The sequence below is a fragment of the Phocoena sinus genome, chromosome 11 (genome assembly GCF_008692025.1).
Source record: "Phocoena sinus isolate mPhoSin1 chromosome 11, mPhoSin1.pri, whole genome shotgun sequence".
NCBI lineage: Eukaryota > Metazoa > Chordata > Mammalia > Artiodactyla > Phocoenidae > Phocoena > Phocoena sinus.
This window is the reverse complement of record NC_045773.1, coordinates 7,704,854-7,723,150: the sequence shown is the minus strand read 5'-3', so window position 1 is coordinate 7,723,150 and position 18,297 is coordinate 7,704,854. Positions and strand designations below refer to the sequence as shown.

At 38.5% G+C, this 18,297-nt stretch overlaps 1 protein-coding gene across 2 annotated transcripts in view; it reads right to left on the bottom strand.

Annotated features, from left to right (window-relative positions):
• The window catches only part of RAD18 (RAD18 E3 ubiquitin protein ligase), a 116,882-nt gene that overhangs the window by 98,168 nt on the left and 417 nt on the right, over nucleotides 1-18,297 (bottom strand). Inside the window, exons 2-3 of one of the 2 annotated variants that reach the window (XM_032650337.1) lie at nucleotides 15,027-15,251; nucleotides 14,483-14,564 (exon numbers count right to left, since the gene is read on the bottom strand). In XM_032650337.1, the coding sequence (XP_032506228.1) occupies nucleotides 14,483-14,564; nucleotides 15,027-15,071 (127 nt within the window). In that variant the 5' untranslated portion in view covers nucleotides 15,072-15,251. The remainder of the gene's footprint in view (nucleotides 1-14,482; nucleotides 14,565-15,026; nucleotides 15,252-18,297) is intronic. The other variant, XM_032650336.1, reaches the window with a different exon arrangement.

Sequence of the window (18,297 nt, the reverse complement as noted above, 5' to 3'; positions counted from 1 at the left end):
TCAATATATTCAAGGATTAAAATAGACACACACACGAACCTAATAAGGAAAGAAATGGAAGATACTAAAAAAGTAAAATTTCTAGAGGAACAATACAATATCTAAAATGAAAATTTCACTGAATGAGACTAACAGTTGATGAGACAGTGCAGAATAAAAGATCAATAAACTTGAAATCATAACAATATAAATTATCCAAAATTAAGCACAAAAAGGATGGGGGTGGGGGGAGATTACCAAAAAGGAAAAGAAAAAAAAAACAGAGCCTCAATGTCTATAGATTAACATAAAGTAGTGGAATAAAGTTAATAAAGGTCTAACAAAGTGTAATCTGAATTGGAGCTCGGGTGTGGAGGTGGGTGTGTAAACAGAAAAATACTCAAAGAAAAAGTGTTAAATTTTTTCCAAATATAAACCCATAAACTGAGGCAGTTCAATGGACCACAAGCAGTACAAACACAAAGTAAATCACACTAAAGCACATTACAAATTTCTAAAATCTGGTAATAAAGAGAAAATCTGAAAAGTAGTCAGAAGAAAAAAGGCACATCATATACAGAAACCTATAAAAAAAGAACCTAACACACCTGGTTTCATGTGAAACTAGTCAAGCCATAAAATTGTAGAATGACATTCAGAAAGGAGAAAAATTTTAATTTGAACTGCATACCCACTGAAAACACCTTTCAAAAAGCAATGAAATAATTTTTTCAGGGAACCAAAAGCTGAGAGAATTCTTTAGCAGCATGCTGGTGCTACAAGAAATGCAACAGAGAAAATATAAACGACATAAGAAGAAAACGTTGATGTATACAAAGGAGAGTATAAGAAATGATAAATGTGCCTAAATAGAAAAGACTACTTTTCCATTTTTAAATTTGTCTTAAAAGATAATGAGCTGTCTGAGGCAAATACAGGGACTTCCCTGCTGGTGCAGTGGTTAAGAATCCGCCTGCCAATGCAGGAGACACAGGTTTGAGCCCTGATCCGGGAAGATTCCACATGCCGCGGAGCAACTAAGCCCATGCGCCACAACTACTGAGCCTGAGCTCTACAGCCCACAAGCCACAACTACTGGGCCCACGTGCCACAACTACTGAAGGCTGCGCACCTAGAGTCTGTGTTCTGCAACAAAGAGAAGCCACCGCAATGAAGAGTAGCCCCCACTCGCTGCAACTAGAGAAAGCCCGTGCTCAGCAACGAAGATCCAACGCAGCCAAAAGTAAATAAATAAATAAATGTATAGAAAGTAAATAAATAAAGCAAATATAATAACAATGTATTGTGTCTGTAGTATATGTGCACATCATAAAAGACAACAACAGGATGACAGAAGCGGGGGAACAGAAGCACACAGTTGTATACCCATGGCATTTTCACAGAAATAGAACGAACAATCCTAAAATTTATATGGAATCATAAAAGACCCCAAGTAGCCTAAGCAGTCTTAAGAAAAATGACCAAAGCTGGATGTATCATGCTACCTGACCTTGGAGTATACTACAATGCTACAGTAATCAAAACAGCATGGTACTGGCACAAAAAGAGACACATAGATCAGTGGAACAGAAAAGAGAGACCAGAAATAAACCCATACACTTATCATCAATTAATCTATGATAAAGAAGGCAAAAATATATAATGGGGAAAATACATTATCTTCAAAAAAAGTGGTGCTGGAAAAACTGGATAGTTACATGTAAAAGAATGAAATTAGAAGGCAGAGTCAAGGTGGTGGTGTGGGAAGACGTGGAGTTAGCATCTCCCCACAACTAGGGCACCCACCAGCCACTGGTGGGGGACTCTGACGCCCAAGGAGATGGGAGGAACCCCAAAGTGAACCGGTAGGACATAGGGGGACTGAGGGAGGAGGAGAAGCGAAGGCCAGACAGGATCAGCACCCCTGAGGCAGGAAAGATCAGGAGAGGCAGGCAGAAGGGGCCCTCCAGGAGGAGCGGGAGAGGAGCAGAGGGCGACTGCCCCACCCACTCAGACCCAGGGAGCCTGTTGAGCTCCCAGGCCAATCCCCTGCCCTCCAAACCCCGCTCCGGGCCATGTGGGTCCTTGGGGGCATAGGAGGGAGACCGGGGAGATCAGGAGAGGCAGGTGGGAGGGGCCCTCACAGACCAGAGGAACAGGAGAGGAAAGGAGAGGAGGGCATTTGCCCTGCCCACTTGAGCCCAGGAAGCCTGCTGGGCTCCCAGGTGAGGTCCCCTGCCCTCCGAGACCAGGGGTGGGGGACACACCTGGGCCCCTTCTGTTCCTTGAGCCTAAGCCCCAGCCCCCAAAGCCCCCAGGGCCTTTTCCAGCCCTGTGGGACCTGAGCATTGGCCCCATCCATCGCCCAAAGCTCACCCTTGCTTAGACCCTGCCCTCCACAGCCAAGGCCTCCCCCGCACCCATTTTTCCCCCTCCTCCTCTTTTTCACTGTTATGGTACTATTGTGCATTCTTGTTGTTGATTCATCTAAATTTTTATTTTTATATTCTTCCTAACAGATATATTAGTTTCCTAGTCTAATTTTATTTTTTACTTTGTTATCATTGTTTTTGTTTGTTTGTTTGTTTTGCGCCCCAGGCAGCTTGCAGGATCTTGGTTCACAAGTCCGGGGTCGGGCCGAAGCTCTTGCAGTGGGAGCTCCGAGTCCGAACTACTGGACTAACAGAGAACCTCAGACTGAGGGAATATTCATCGGAGTGACGTCTCACAGAGTTCCTCCTCTCAGCACCAAGACCCAGCTCTACCCAACAGCCTACAAACCCCAGTGTTAGAAGCCTCAGGCCAAACAACCAGTAAAACAGGAACACAATCCCACTCATTAAAGAAAAACAAATGAGACGGCAAAAAAAATACGTCACAGATGAAGGAGCAAGGTAAAAATCTACAAGACCAAATAAATGAAGAGGAAACAGGCAATGTGCCTGAAAAAGAATTTAGAGTAATGATAGTAAGGATGATCCAGAATCTTTGAAATAGAATGGAGGCATGGATCGAGAAAATACAAGAAATGTTTAAGAAAGATCTAGAAGAACTAAAGAACAGAGATGAACAACACAATAACTGAAATGAAACATACACTAGAAGGAATCAATAACAGAATAACAGAGGCAGAAGAACAAATAAGTGAGCTAGAAGACAAAATGGTGGAAATAACTGCCAAGAAGCAGAATAAAGAAAAAAAGAATGAAAAGAACTGAAGACAATCTCAGAGACCTGTGGGACAACACTAAACGCACCAACATTCGAATTATAGAGATCCCAGAAGAAGATAAAAAGAAACGGTCTGAGAAAATATCTGAAAAGATTATAGTTGAAAACTTCCCTAACATAGCAAAGTCCAAGAAGCAGAGAGAGTCCCATACAGGATAAACCCTAGGAAAAACACACCAAGACAAATATTAATCAAACTAACAAAAATTAAATTCAAAGACAAAAATATTAACAGCAGCACGGGAACAACAAAAAATAACAGACAAAAGAATCCCCATAAGGTTATCAACTGATTTTTCAGTGGAAACTCTTCAGGTCAGAAGGGAATGGCAGGATATACTTAAAGTGATGAAAGAGAAAAACCTACAACCAAGATTACTCTACCCAGCAAGGATCTCATTCAGATTTGATGGAGAAGTCAAAAACTTTTCAGACAAGCAAAAGCTAAGAGAATTCAGCACCACCAAACCAGCTTTACAACGAATGCTAAAGAAACTTTTCTAAGAGGGAAACACAAGAAAAGAACCAACAAAAACAAACCCAAAACAATTAAGAAAATGGTAATAGGAACATAAATATCAATAATATCCTTGAATGTAAATGGATTAGATGTCCCAACCAAAAGACAGACTGGCTGAATGGATACAAAAACAAGACCCGTATATATGCTGTCTACAAGAGACCTACTTCAGACCTAACAACACATACAGACTGAAAGTGAAGGGATGGAAAAAGATATTCCATGCAAATGGAAATCAAATGAAAGCTGGAGTAGCAATACTCGTATCAGATAAAATATACTTTAAAATAAAGACTGTTATAAAAGATAAGGAGGGATACTACATAATGATCAAAGGATCAATCCAAAAAGAAAATATAACAATTAGACATGTTTATGCACCCAACATAGGAGCACCTGAATACATAAGGCAAATGTTAACACCATGAAAGGAGAAATCAAGAGTAACACAATAATAGTAGGGGACTTTAACACCCCACTTACAACAATGGACAGATCATCCAAACAGAAAATAAGTAAGGAAATACAACCTTTAATGACACAACAGGCCAGATAGATCTAATTGATAATTATAGAACATTACACCTGAAAGTGGCAGAATACACTTTCTTCTCAAGTGCACATGGAACATTCTCCAGAATAGATCACATCCTGGGTCACAAATCAAGCCTCGGACAATTTAAGAAAATTGAAACTGTATCAAGTATCTTTTCTGACCACAACGTGATGAGACTGGTTATCAATTACAGAAAAAAAACTGTAAAAACACAAGTACATGGAGGCTAAACAGTGAGCTACCAGATAACCAAGAGATCACTGAAGAAATCAAAGAAGAAATTAAAAAATACACAGAAACAAATGATAACGAGAACACGACGACCCAAAACCCACGGGACGCAGCAAAAGCAGTTCTAAGAGGGAAGTTTATAGCAATACAATCTCACTTCAAGAAACAAGAAAAATCTCAAATAAACAATCTAATCCTACACTTCAAACAACTAGAGAAAGAAGAACAAAGATATCCCAAAGTCACTAGAAGGAAAGAAATCATAAAGATCAGAGCAGAAATAAATGAAATAGAAATGAAGAAAATGATAACAAAGATCAATAAAACTAAAAGCTGGCTCTTTGAGAAGAAAAACAAAATTGATAAACCCTTAGCCAGACTCATCAAGAAAAAAAGGGAGAGGACACAAATCAATAAAATTAGAAATGAAAAAGGAGGAATCATAACTGACACTGCAGAAATACAAAGGATTATAAGAAACTACTACAAGCAACTCTATGCCAATAAAACAGACAACCACGAAGAAACGGACAAATTATCAGAAAGGCACAATTTTCCAAGACTGAACCAGGAAGAATTAGAAAATATAAACAGACCTATCATAAGTAATGAAATTGAAACCATAATTAAAAATCTTCCAACAAACACAAGTCCAGGACCAGATGGCTTCACAGGCGAATTCTATCAAACATTCAGAAGAGAGCTAACATCGATCCTTCTCAAACTCTTCCAAAAAATTGCAGAGGAAGAAACACTCCCTAATTCGTTCTATGAGGCCACCATCACCCTGATACCAAAACCAGAAAAAGATATCACAAATAAAGAAAATTATAGACCAATATCACTGATGAACACAGATACAAAAATCCTCAACAAAATACTAGCAAACAGAATACAACAGCACATTAAAAGGATCATACACCATGATCAAGTGGGATTTATCCCAGGGATGCAAGGATTCTTCAATATACGCAAATCAATCCATGTGATACACCACCTCAACAAATTAAGGAATAAAAACCACATGATCATCTCAATAGATGCAGAAAAAGCTTTTGACAAAATTCAACACCCATTTAAGAAAAAAACTCTCCAGAAAATGGGCATAGAGGGAACCTACCTCAACATGATAAAGGCCATATATGACAAACCCACAGCAAACATCACACTCAATGTGAAAAAGTGAAAGCATTTCCACTAAGATCTGGAACAAGAAAAGGATGTCCACTCCCGCCACTCTTATTCAACATAGTTTTGGAAGTCCTAGCCACAGCAATCAGAGAAGAAGAAGAAATAAAAGGAATAAAAATAGGAAAGGAAGAAGTAAAACTGTCACTGTTTGCAGATGACATGATACTATACATAGAAAATCCTAAAGATGCCACCAGACAACTATTAGAACTAATCAATGAATTTGGTAAGGCTGCAGGATACAAAATTAATGCACAGAAATCTCTGGTACTTCTACACACCAACAATGAAAAATCAGAAAGAGAAATTAAGGAAACACTCCCATTTACCATTACAACAAAAAGAATAAAATACAAGGAATAAACCTGAATAAGGAGGTGAAAGACTTGTACTCAGAAAACTATAAAACACTGATGAAAGAAATCAAAGATGACATAAACAGATGGAGAAATATACCATGTTCTTGGATTGGAAGAATCAATATTGTGAAAATGACCATACTACCCAAAGCAATCTACAGATTCAATGCAATCCCTATCAAACCACCAACGGCATTTCTTCACAGAATTAGAACAAAAAATTTTACAATTCATATGGAAACACAAAAGACCCCGAATAGCCAAAGCAACCTTGAGAAAGAAAAAGAGTTGGAGGAATCAGGCTCCCCCACTTCAAACTATACCACAAAGCTACAAGTAATCAAGACAGTATAGTACTAGCACAAAAACAGAAATACAGATCAATGGTACAGGATAGAATGCCCAAAGATTATACCCATGCACATACAGACACCTAATTTATGACAAAGGAGGCAAGAACAATACAATGGAGAAAAGACAGCCTCTTCAGTAAGTGGTGCTGGGAAAACTGGACAGCTACATGTAAAAAGAACAAAATTAGAACACTCCCTAACAACCATACACAAAATAAACTCCGAATGGATTAAAGACTTAAATGTAAGACCAGACACTATATAACTCTTAGAGGAAAACATAGGAAAAACACTCTTGACATAAACCACAGCAAGATCTTTTTTTGGACCCACCCTCCTAGAGTAATGGAAATAAACAAAAATAAACAAATGGGACTTAATTAAACTAAAAAGCTTTTGCACAGCAAAGGAACCATAAACAAGACAAAAAGACAACCCTCAGAATGGGAGAAAATATTTGCAAATGAAACAGACAAAAAGATTAACCTCCAAAATATACAAACAGCTCATCAAACTCAATATCAAAAAAACAAACAATCCAGTTAAAAAATGGGCAGAAGACCTAAACAGACATTTCACCAAGGTAGACATACAGATGGCCAAGAGGCACATGAAAAGATGCCCAACATCACTAATTATTAGAGAAATACAAATCAAAACTACAATGAGGTATCACCTCACGCCGGTGAGAATGGCCATCATCAAAAATCTACAAACAATAAATGCTGGAGAGGATGTGATGAAAAGAGAACCCTGCTGCACTTCTGGTGGGAATGTAAATTGATACAACCACTATGGAGAACAGTATGGAGGTTCCTTAAAAAACTAAAAATAGAACTACCATATGACCCAGGAATCCCACTACTGGGCATATACCCTGAGAAAACCACAATTCAAAAAGAGACATGCACCACAATGTTCACTGCAGCACTATTTACAATAGCCAGGACATGGAACCAACCTAAATGTCCATCGACAGATGAATGGATAAAGAAGACATGGCACATATATACAATGGAATATTACTCAGCCATAAAAGGAAACAAAATTGAGTTATTTGTAGTGAGGTGGATGGACCTAGAATCTGTCATACAGAGTGAAGTAAGTCAGAAAGAGAAAAACAACCAATAAGAACCTGCTGTATAAATAAATAAATTAAATTAAATTTAAAAAAAAAGAATGGATGAAGACATGGAAAGACAAAAAAAAAAAAAAGAAAGAGAAAAACAAATACCGTATGCTAACACATAAATATATGGATTCTAAAAAAAATGGTACTGATGAACCTAGTTGCAGGGCAGGAATAAAGAGGTAGACATAGAAAACGTACTTGAGGACATGGGGTGGGAGGGCGAAGCTGGGGCAAAGTGAGAGTAGCATCAACATATACACACTACCAAATGTAAAATAGTTGGCTGGTGGGAAGCAGCACCATAGCCCAGGGAGATCAGCTCGCTTTGCGATGACCTAGAGGGGTGGGATAGGGAGGATGGGAGGGAGGCTCAAGAGGGAAGGGATATGGGGACGTGTGTATGCATATGGCTGATTTGCTTTGTTGTGCAACAGAAACACAGTATTGTGAAGCAATTATACTCCAATAAACATCTATTAAAAAATAAAAATGAATAAAGGCCGTTAGTGAAAAAGAAAGAAATGAGAACATCTTCACACGATATACAAAAAGAAAATCAAAAGATCTAAATATAAGACTGAAACCATAAACCTCCTGAAAGAAAACACAGGCAGAACACTCTTTGACATAAATCATAGCAATAGTTTTTTGGATCTGTCTTCTGTGAAAAAGGAAGTAAAAGCAAAAATAAACAAATGAAACCTAATTAAACGTAAAAGCTTTTGCACAGCAAAAGAAACCATCAACAAAACAAAAAGACAACCTACTGAATGGGAGAAATATTTGCAAATGATATGACCAAATAGGAGTTAATATTCAAAATATATAAACAGCTCATACAATTCAGTGTCAAAAAAAAAAAACCCAGTTAAAAAATGGGCAGAGGACCTGAATAGACATTTTTCCAAAGAAGACATATAGATGGCCAACAGCCACGTGAAAAGATGCTCAACATCACTCACCATCAGAGAAATGCAAATCAAAACCACAATGAGAGCTCATCTCACACCTGTCAGTATGACTGGAAACACAAAGACCACAAATTTCAAATGCTGGTGAAGATGTTGAGAAAAGGGAAGCCTAGTACACTGCTGGGGAATGTAAGTTGGTGCAACCTCTATGGAAGACAGTGGAGGTTCCTCAAAAAACTAAAAACAGAACTACCATATGATCCAGGAATTCCACTCTTGGGTATATACCTCAAAAAAACCAAAAACACTAATTTGAAAAGATACATGCATCCCAATGTTCACAGGAGCATTATTTAACAACAGTCAAGATATGGAAGCAACTTAGTGTCTATCACTTAAAGATGATGAATGGATATAGAACAGGTGGTACATATACAATGGAATATTACTCAGCCACAATAAAGAATGAAATTTTGCCATTTGCAGCAACATGGATGTACCTGGAGGTTATTATGCTTAGTGAAATAAGTCAGAGAAAGACAAATACTATATGCTATCTCTCATATGTGGAAACTAAAAAATGAAACAAATGAATACAACAAAATAGAAACAGACTCACAGATAGAGAGAACTAGTGGGGAAAGGAAATGGGGGAGGGGAAAGGAAATGAGGGAGGGTCAAGATAGGGGTAGAGGATTGAGAAGTACAAACTACTATGTATTTATAAAATAAGTAAGCTACAAGGATATATTGTACAGCAGGGGTGCCGAAGCAGGGGAACCAGGCTGCAGAGCAGGAGGTGAGCAGCGGGCAAGCAAGCAAAGCTTCATCTGCTGCTCCCCATTCACCCCGCATCGTTCACATTGCCACCTGAAACCATCCCCCACCCCCCGCATCCATGGAAAAAATTGTCTTCCACAAAACCGAGTCCCTGGTGCCAAAAAGGTTGGGGACCACTGTTGTACAGCACAGAGAAGATAGCCAATATTTGATAATAACTTTAAATGTAGTACAATCTATAAAATATTGAATCACTATGTTGTACACCCTGAAACTAATATAATATTGTAAATCAACTATATTTCAATTTAAAAAAGGAAGAAGTGCACAGTTGTAACAGTTTTACACTAGTCAAGTGGTATAATATCGTTCAAAGGGAGACTGTAATAACTTAAAGATGCCTATTTTAAACAGCCGCTAAAATAATAAAACAAAGAAGTAGCACTAGTAAGTCAACTGTGGAAAAGATTTAATATTTTTTAAATGTTCAATTTTTTTTAAAAGGCTGGAGAGAGAAGAAAAAATAGATGAGTAAATAAAAAACAGAAAGTGAGGTAGTATATCTAGATGCAGCCTTACCAATAATTAACTTTCTGCAATGATGAAATGTTCTATATCTGCCACTATCCAAGACAGCAGCCACTAGCCACATGTGCTATTCAACACTTGAAATGAGGCTAGTGGAACTGGGAATCTAAAGTTTTAATTTATTTAAGTTTTAATCAATTTTAACTGAAATATAAATAGCCACATGAGGCTAGCAGCTACTATAATTATACAGTGTATGTCTACATATTCCAAGTAAAAATAGATATTTCAGACTAGATTGAATGGGAAGGACCCAAAATACATACTGTCTAAAAAAGTCCAATATAGATATCAAGACACAGGTAGATGAGAAGTAAAAGGATGGAAAAAGACAAACCATGAAAACGCTAATCTTAAAGAAGTGGGAGTGACTATATTAATATCAGAAAAAAGAAGACTTTAGAACAAAGAAACAAACATTACCAGGGATAAAGAGGGCCATTTCACAATCACAAAACAGCCAGTTCATCAGGAAGACAAAATAATCATAAATGTGTATGTGCCTAATAAAAATGCTTCAAAAATACATAAAGCACAAAATTACATTAGTAAAAAGAAAAATCAGACAAATCCACAATTATATTTGGAGATTTCGACACTCCTCTCTCAGTATTGATAAAATAATACACAGAGAACCAGCAGAGATACAGAAGATTTAAAAAGTAGTATCAACCAACTTGATCCAATTGACATTCACAGAACACTCCGCCCAACTAGAATAGACATTCTTTTAAAGTATACGTGAAACATTAACCAAGAATGACCACACTGTGGGCCATAAAACAAGTCTCAGTTTGATTTAAAAACTGAAATCGGACATAATTGTTTGAGTTTTGAAAGAACATAATTAAATTAGCCATTAATAACAGGAAGATAGCAGGAAAACTCCCAAATTTTTTTAGAATTAAACTAAAGACTTCTAAATAACTCATGGGTCAAAAAATAAATCAAAAAGGACATTAGCATACACTTCAAACTAAACAAAAATGAAAACTCACATATCAAAATTTGTGGGATGTAGCTAAAGCAAGGCTTAAAGGCAAATTTATAGCTTTAAACATTTATATTAGAAAAGAAGTTCTAATATCGATCTCATCTTCTACCTTAGAAAGCTAGAAATATAAGAGCAAATTAAACTTATATAATTAAAAGAAAGGGAAATAATAAAGATTTTGAAAGCGTAAATCAATAAAATAGAAAAAAGATAAAATACAGAAAACAATGAACCAAAAGTTGGTTCTTTGAAAACAGCAATAAAAACTGATAAACCTTTAGCTAGATTACTCAAGGAAAAAAAAAAGAAACACAACTTCTAGCATATGGATAAAAGGAATATCACTACATATCCTCCAGACAAGAGAAGGACAGTAGGGAATAGGTTGTTTTGTTTTGTTTTGTTTTGTTTTTTTTTCTGGCGCCGTTGCAAGCACGACATGTGGGAACTTCTTTTCCTGACCAGGGATCAAACCCGCACCCCCTGCAGTGTAAGGGAAGAGTCTTAACCACTGGACTGCCAGGGAAGTCCCTAGGGAGTAGCATTTTTCAAACTCTATGCTGATAAACTCAACAGCTTAGATTAAATGGACAAATTTATTGAAAGGAATTCAAGGTTGTCGTAACATTTAAAAACAAATCAGTGTAATTAATCATATTCTAAAATAAAGGAATTAAATCATATGAGCATCTCTATACATGCAAAAAAACAAACTTGACAAAATTCAGTAACCATTCATGATTAAAAAAAAAAACTCTCAGCTAATTCAGAGCATAGACGAATTGCCTCAACCTGATAAATTTATGAAAATGTATTAAGAATACGATAAAACTTTACAGCTAACATTTTGTCTGAAAGACTGAAAGCTTTTCCCCATAAAACTGGGAATAAAGAAAGGATATTCACCTACACCACTTCTTTTTAACATTCCTACTAGAGGTACTTAGCCTGTCTAACAACCAGAAATGTGAGGCATGCAGATTAAGGAAGGAAGAAGTAAAAACTGCTTTATTCACAGATGACATGATTGTGTATATAAAAAATTCCTAAGGAATCAACAAAAAAGGTGCTGGAATTAAAAAGTGAATTTAGCAAGATCACAGGATAAAAAGTCAATACAAAAAACTTATTTCTATGTGCAAGGGCCTGTGCACTGAAAACTAACAGCACTGTGGAGAGAAATTAAAGAAGAGGTAAAGAATGGAGGAACACACCAGTGTTCATATAAAAATAAAATCCCCTAAGGAAAAGTAAAAATAAGAGGAATCCCTGTGTAAGGAACTTAGAAAATGGCCCAGTGTGGCTAACAGGGACTCAAAATAAAACGGAGCCAGGCAGTCATGGACAGACCGGATTCAGTCACTTACTCTATGTTCTCATTAAAACCAAGAACAGAAAACTATGACTTCTGATTCTGCTAAAGGTCCTACCTGGAAATGTCCCCAACTAGAAGCTCTGATGACCAAGCCAATCATCAAAAACTATAGTCAAGCTTCAAGGACTTGTGGTCAGGCTGCAGGGGCCAGCCAATCCTCTTTGCAAGTCTCCCAACTGTGACTTCTACAGTTTGTTTTTAAAAATCCCTCTCTCTTTACCCCCTACACCCAAAGGCACTTTAGGTTACAGCCAAAGGCTGCATATCCCCTGTTTGCAAACCTTGCAAGCAATAAAGCTGCCCTTTTGCTTTAAGATAATCCTGACTATTTTCTGGGATTTAATTTCTAATTTAGGACAACAATTTTTACATTGAAGACAACACTGTTAAGATGTCATAGGGACTTCGCTTGTGGTACAGTGGTAAAGAATCTGCCTTACAATGCAGGGGACGCAAGTTCAATCCCTAGTCAGGGAACGAAAGATCCCACATGCCACAGGGTAACTAAGCCCGAGTGCCACAACTACTGAGCTTGCGCGCCTCAACTAGAGCCTGAGTGCCACACACTACAGAGCCCATGCGTCCTGGAACCTGCACCCCACAACTACAGAGCCATGCGCCCTGAAGCCTGTGCGCCACAACTAGAGAGAGAAAACCCGCACACCACAACTAGAAAGGAGCCCACACGCTGCCAACGAAGATCCCGCATGCCTCACAAAGATCCACGTGCTACGCAGCCAAAATTAAATAAAAAATAAGTAAATCTCAAAAAAAAAAGTCATATATCCTCAGATGGATCTCTAGATTTAGTGCAAAACCAAGGAACATCCCAGCAGGCTTTTCTTGGTAGAAACTGACAACCTGATTCTAAAATTTATACTGAAATGCATATAAAATGCAAAGATCCTAAAAGAACCAAAACAATCTTGATAAAGAAAAACAACGTTGGAGTAGTTACCATACTTGACTTGAAGACTTACTAGAAGGCTACTGTAATTAAGACAGTGTAGTACTGGCACAAGGATAGACATAAAAATCAATGAAATAGAAGAGAATCCAGAAACAGACCCACATATAATTCCCTGGGGCCATACTGACTGATAATGGGGAGAACTCTATCAAGTGATAGAAATGTTTAATATTTTAATTGTAGTCATTACCTGGTATAAACATTTGTTGAAACTCGTTGACACTTGTACATTTTACTGCACACTTAAAATGGATGCCTTTTACTACATATAAATCATACCTAAATAAAGGTGATTTCAACACATATTTAGAAACAATCCCCAAAACTTATCTTGGTTCCTAACATGAATCTAGCCTAGAAGGAAACTAAGATTTATTAAGGCCCTATAACGTGCTAGACACTGGACTCTGTACATTTAATTCTCACAACCATCTCCTAAGGCAGAAACTACTCACCAGGGTTTCACACCTGAAGAAATGTTGAGCGTTTGCAGTCTCACCCATCTAACAAGTGGAGAGCTAAGAGTCAAGCCTAAGTTTATCTCTAATGCCCATGTTGCTACCACCACCATCCTCTTATTATGTCTTCCCTATGGAAACTTTTTCACCAAAGCTACTACTATCCACTAAAACCATTTTTTAAGCCTAACTTTTTTTTTAACTTTCCAAGGTAAATCAACTCGAAAGTAGAGAATAAGAACGATCATAAGCCTAGATAATCCATAAACTGATGGCTAAATCCAGAACAATGACAAGTGCGCCCCATGCACTAAATACGTCAAACTACAGTGTAAAAAATATGTACATACTAGACTCACGAAGAGAAGTACAAGCACATTTCAATATATGAGTCTTCCCACCATCACACAGCAAGTTAAGTGATAAAACTGCCTGCAATACTCTTCAGTTGTAGAATTCTCCCAGTGGAATTTTTAAACTTTAAAATTCTATGCCTAGGACTACTTGGTTGAACCACCTATCTCCTTATCCTGCTAAAAATGAAAAATCTGAAATTTAACATCTAAAAGTGCCAGGCAAATAACAATATACAGTGATCAAAATCTTTATGCCTGTGAATGTTACAAAAGGCATAAAAGTATCCAGGAGGGAGGTGGTAGAAAATATAGGAGCCTTGTAAAAAATATTCAATATTTAAGAGGGAGGTCATGGAAAAGACCATGCTAAAACTTCAAGATAGAGGAGCTAAAAGTGAGAAATAAATAATAAATGTGTACTTATCTTTGGTGCTAAAATAATACTACATTATATGAAAAACCACATTTTTGTAACTCAGAGAAACAACACATACTTACAGTTATGTGAACACTGAGGAATCATCATTGCAATGTTGAAATATTCAAAGCAAATTCCACAGCGCAGCAAATCATCTATTGTCTGAAATGCATAAATACATACACACCTATCAGAAAGCCACCAAGACTGGAACATCTGCCACAGAACTCCTCCATCCCCTAAAACAATAATTTAATAATACTTCTTTGTCAAATATTCAAACTCAAAAGTTAAGTCCACATAAACTGCAGGGGAGAGAAAACCTCCCCCATATGACTTATTCAAATCTTAGGTTATAGAGAACACTTCAGAAAGATAAAGCTGACACTGTACAGAATCCCACTCCATGTTGCCAGCCCGTCACAAAAGGGCTACTCTATTTCTCTTCTACTTGCCATGTATTTCCAGTTCCTCCTCCAAGCCTCCTCCTCTTCAGACCCCATTCCCTGGCCCACTGTCACTGCGGGGGTGAAAGGTACCAGCAGCCATTCACCACACAGGGTAAGAACCAGATCAGAGAACACTAAAGAGAAACACTAGAAATTATCTAGTTAAAACCCTTACTTCACAAATGAGTAAACTTGTATCCAGAGCAGGCTCACAGCACATGAGTCAAGCCAGGACAAAACTTCCTGTCTACCGGCCGTCAGTCCAGTGCTTTCTGCTCAGTACTGTACAGTACTACAGGGTGGAGCCAGATGAGGAAGCCCTGGAAAGAGCTGGCGCCAGTGACAGCAGAAGGAGGGGAAGAGGCAGGCAATCTGCAAAGTCAGATAGATGTGCGTCCATCTGGAATGAAATCCAAACAGGAAAGGATCTCTCTCGCAACCTAAAATCTTCTAAATCATTTAAAATGTTCTTTTCTTTTTATAAATTTATTTATTTAATTTATTTATTATTTTTGGCTGCATTGGGTCTTCGTTGCTGCATGCAGGCTTTCTCTAGTTGTGGCGAGCAGGGGCTACTCTTCGTTGCAGTGTGCGGGCTTCTCGTTGTCGTGGCCTCTCCTGTTGCAGAGCACAGGCTCCAGGCGCGCAGTCTTCAGTAGCTGTGGCACGCGGGCTCTAGAGTGCAGCCTCAGTAGTTATGGCGCACGGGCCTAGTTGCTCCGCAGCGTGTGGGATCTTCCCCGACCAGGTCTCGAACCCGTGTCCCCTGCATTGGCAGGCAGACTCTTAACCACTGCGCCACCAGGGAAGCCCTAAAATGTTATTTCATTCAAAAGAATACTGAGCAGATATTTAAGAGGAAGAAGAGAGAGAGAGAGAGAGAGAGAGAGAGAGAGAGAGAGAGAGAGCGCGTGCTCTCTTATGTACTGGTATGGAAAGACTGCCAAGAAAAGTGAAAAAAGGAAGTAAGGTACAGGCAGTACACACTGTCTGTGACCTTTTGTTAAAAAGGGAGGAGAGAATAAGAATATAAATCTGAATGCAAATCCGAACACAAGAACGTAACAAATAATGGTCAAAGGGGTCAGGAAACTAGACAGATGAGGGACAAGTTTGGAGGAAGACTTTTACTTTTGATTTCATGTACTTTCTGAACCATGTGTATGACCTAAATTTTAAAAATGCAAACAAAAAGACTAATGTTCTAATAGTTCACATATGAAATATTGTTGCCATTAAAGGAAACATGCTTTCAAAGAATAATTAATGCATGGAAAACTGTTCATGTTTTAATGCAAACAAAAAAAAATCAGAGAACAAACCTACAACAATAACACATAACAACAGAACTATGTAGTTTAATCTCCTTAACAATCTTAGGAGGTCTATAGCATCTATATGCCAATTTTTTAGATGAAGCCTATAGAGCTTATAAGGCGATGGATCAAATCCGAGAGGTTGACTCCAAGGTGATCCCAAATTTTAAATGCATATACACATTGTGGGTATGTGCATGATGACACATGAGAAAAGCTGAAGAACAATAAGAGAAAATGTTAAACAGTGGTCCTCTCTAGACGGTAGGATGCTAGGTAACTTTCATTTCCTCCTTTATCTTACTGTAAATTTTAATTTTTTTCTACTATATACACATTCTACATTTATAATCTGTCAAAAACAAATTTTTGTTACAGTAAAACCAGGGAAATAAACATTCAAATGCCCAAATCTTCCATTACTTTGGATGGTAAGCTACCACTGACACAAAAAGCTAGAGGATTGTGTTGAAAATCAGTCAAGAGCAGAGGCAAGACCAGAAGCCAAAGCCCTGACACCTGGTCTATTTGCTTTCTGCTCTATCACCGTCCTCTCCTGGAGGAGTGGTTCTGACAGATGTGCTGAGCAGGATCTGTGGAAGTGATACCGCATCCGATGAGCTATAACATTCTTGCACAGATGTTCAGTCCAGTGGATGCCCTGGGATTTCCTCAACTTAGAGAAAGTGGAAGGGGGAAGCTTTCACTTCCCTTATCCAATTCATAATGTTCATGACAACAAATAAAAAGCAGGAGGAGAAAAACTTAACACATGTTAAGCATTAATAATAATAATAAAGATATATTGATTTAATGCTTGCTACCTTCTAGATACCTTCAGTCAATTAGCAAATAATTTTTGAGCACCCACTACGTGCCAGGCATTGTGTTAGGCACAGTGAATAAGCCAGACAGGATCCCTATCCACATACGTCAACTCATTTAACCAACCTTATAAACTATTTCTGTCTCTAGTTTATAGTTGAGGCAACCCAGGCTCAGAGAGGTTAAGTAACTGAATCAAGGTCACACAGTTAAATAGAAGGCAGAGACTAAATTTAAGCCAGAACCATTGGAACTCAAACCTATGCTCTTCTCCACTGCTCACTGGAGCCAAAGCCACCACAACTGCAAAACCACGGCTTTCCCAGATCCTTCCACAATGTCAGCTCTTCAACATGGGGAGATCTTCAGTCACCAAGCCCTGTAGATGACACTGATGATGGCAGGTAGAACAATAAGTAAGGCCTTATACTTATTTTAACCTCTCCCAAGTCCCTTTACTTAATTCTCAAAGTCACCTTATGAGTCTGTGGGGCAGATACCATAATCCGTAGTTTACAAAACTGAGCAACAGAAGGAGAACATGATTTTGCTCAGTCACAAACGGAAATAATCACAGAACAAGGAGAAAAACCAAGCAACTGATTTTAGCTAGCACAGAATGGTGTGTTTGCTCTTGACCAAACATAGTAGGAATCCAGGACTCACCATTACCGTCCATGGAAACAGGAATGCATTGCCAAAAACAAAGTAGCCACAAAAATCAATGTTATTTGAGTGAAAGACTTCAATAAAATGAAAGGCTAGGGCTTCCCTGGTGGTGCAGTGGTTGAGAGTCCGCCTGCCGATGCAGGGCACACGGGTTCGTGCCCCGCCCCGGTCCAGGAAGATCCCACATGCCGCGGACCGGCTGGGCCCGTGAGCCATGGCCGCTGAGCCTGCGCGTCCGGAGCCTGTGCTCCGCAACGGGAGAGGCCACAACAGTGAGAGGCCCGCGTGCCGAAAAAAAAAAGAAAGGCTAGTGCTAAACGTGAGTCCTGATTTCTTTGTTTAAAAGAGAAGATGCACAACCATCAAGAGTTAAGACACGTTAGGGAGGAATTAGGGCAAAGTAGCACTAGGCTTCTTGAGGGTAATTAGAAGAAATGAATGAGAATGTAAAGGAGACTGCCCGCTTTGCTAGGTGATTAAATAAGTGTTTTCTGATGCAAGCTCCACTCCAAACCGTGTCCGGTGTCACTGTGGGAGACTCTTCACTAAAGTACTGGGAGAGTTTACATAATGCTTGGCACGCAGTAAGCTCTAAGAAAGGATTAGGTATCACTGTCGTTTCCACCGTTTAGAGTA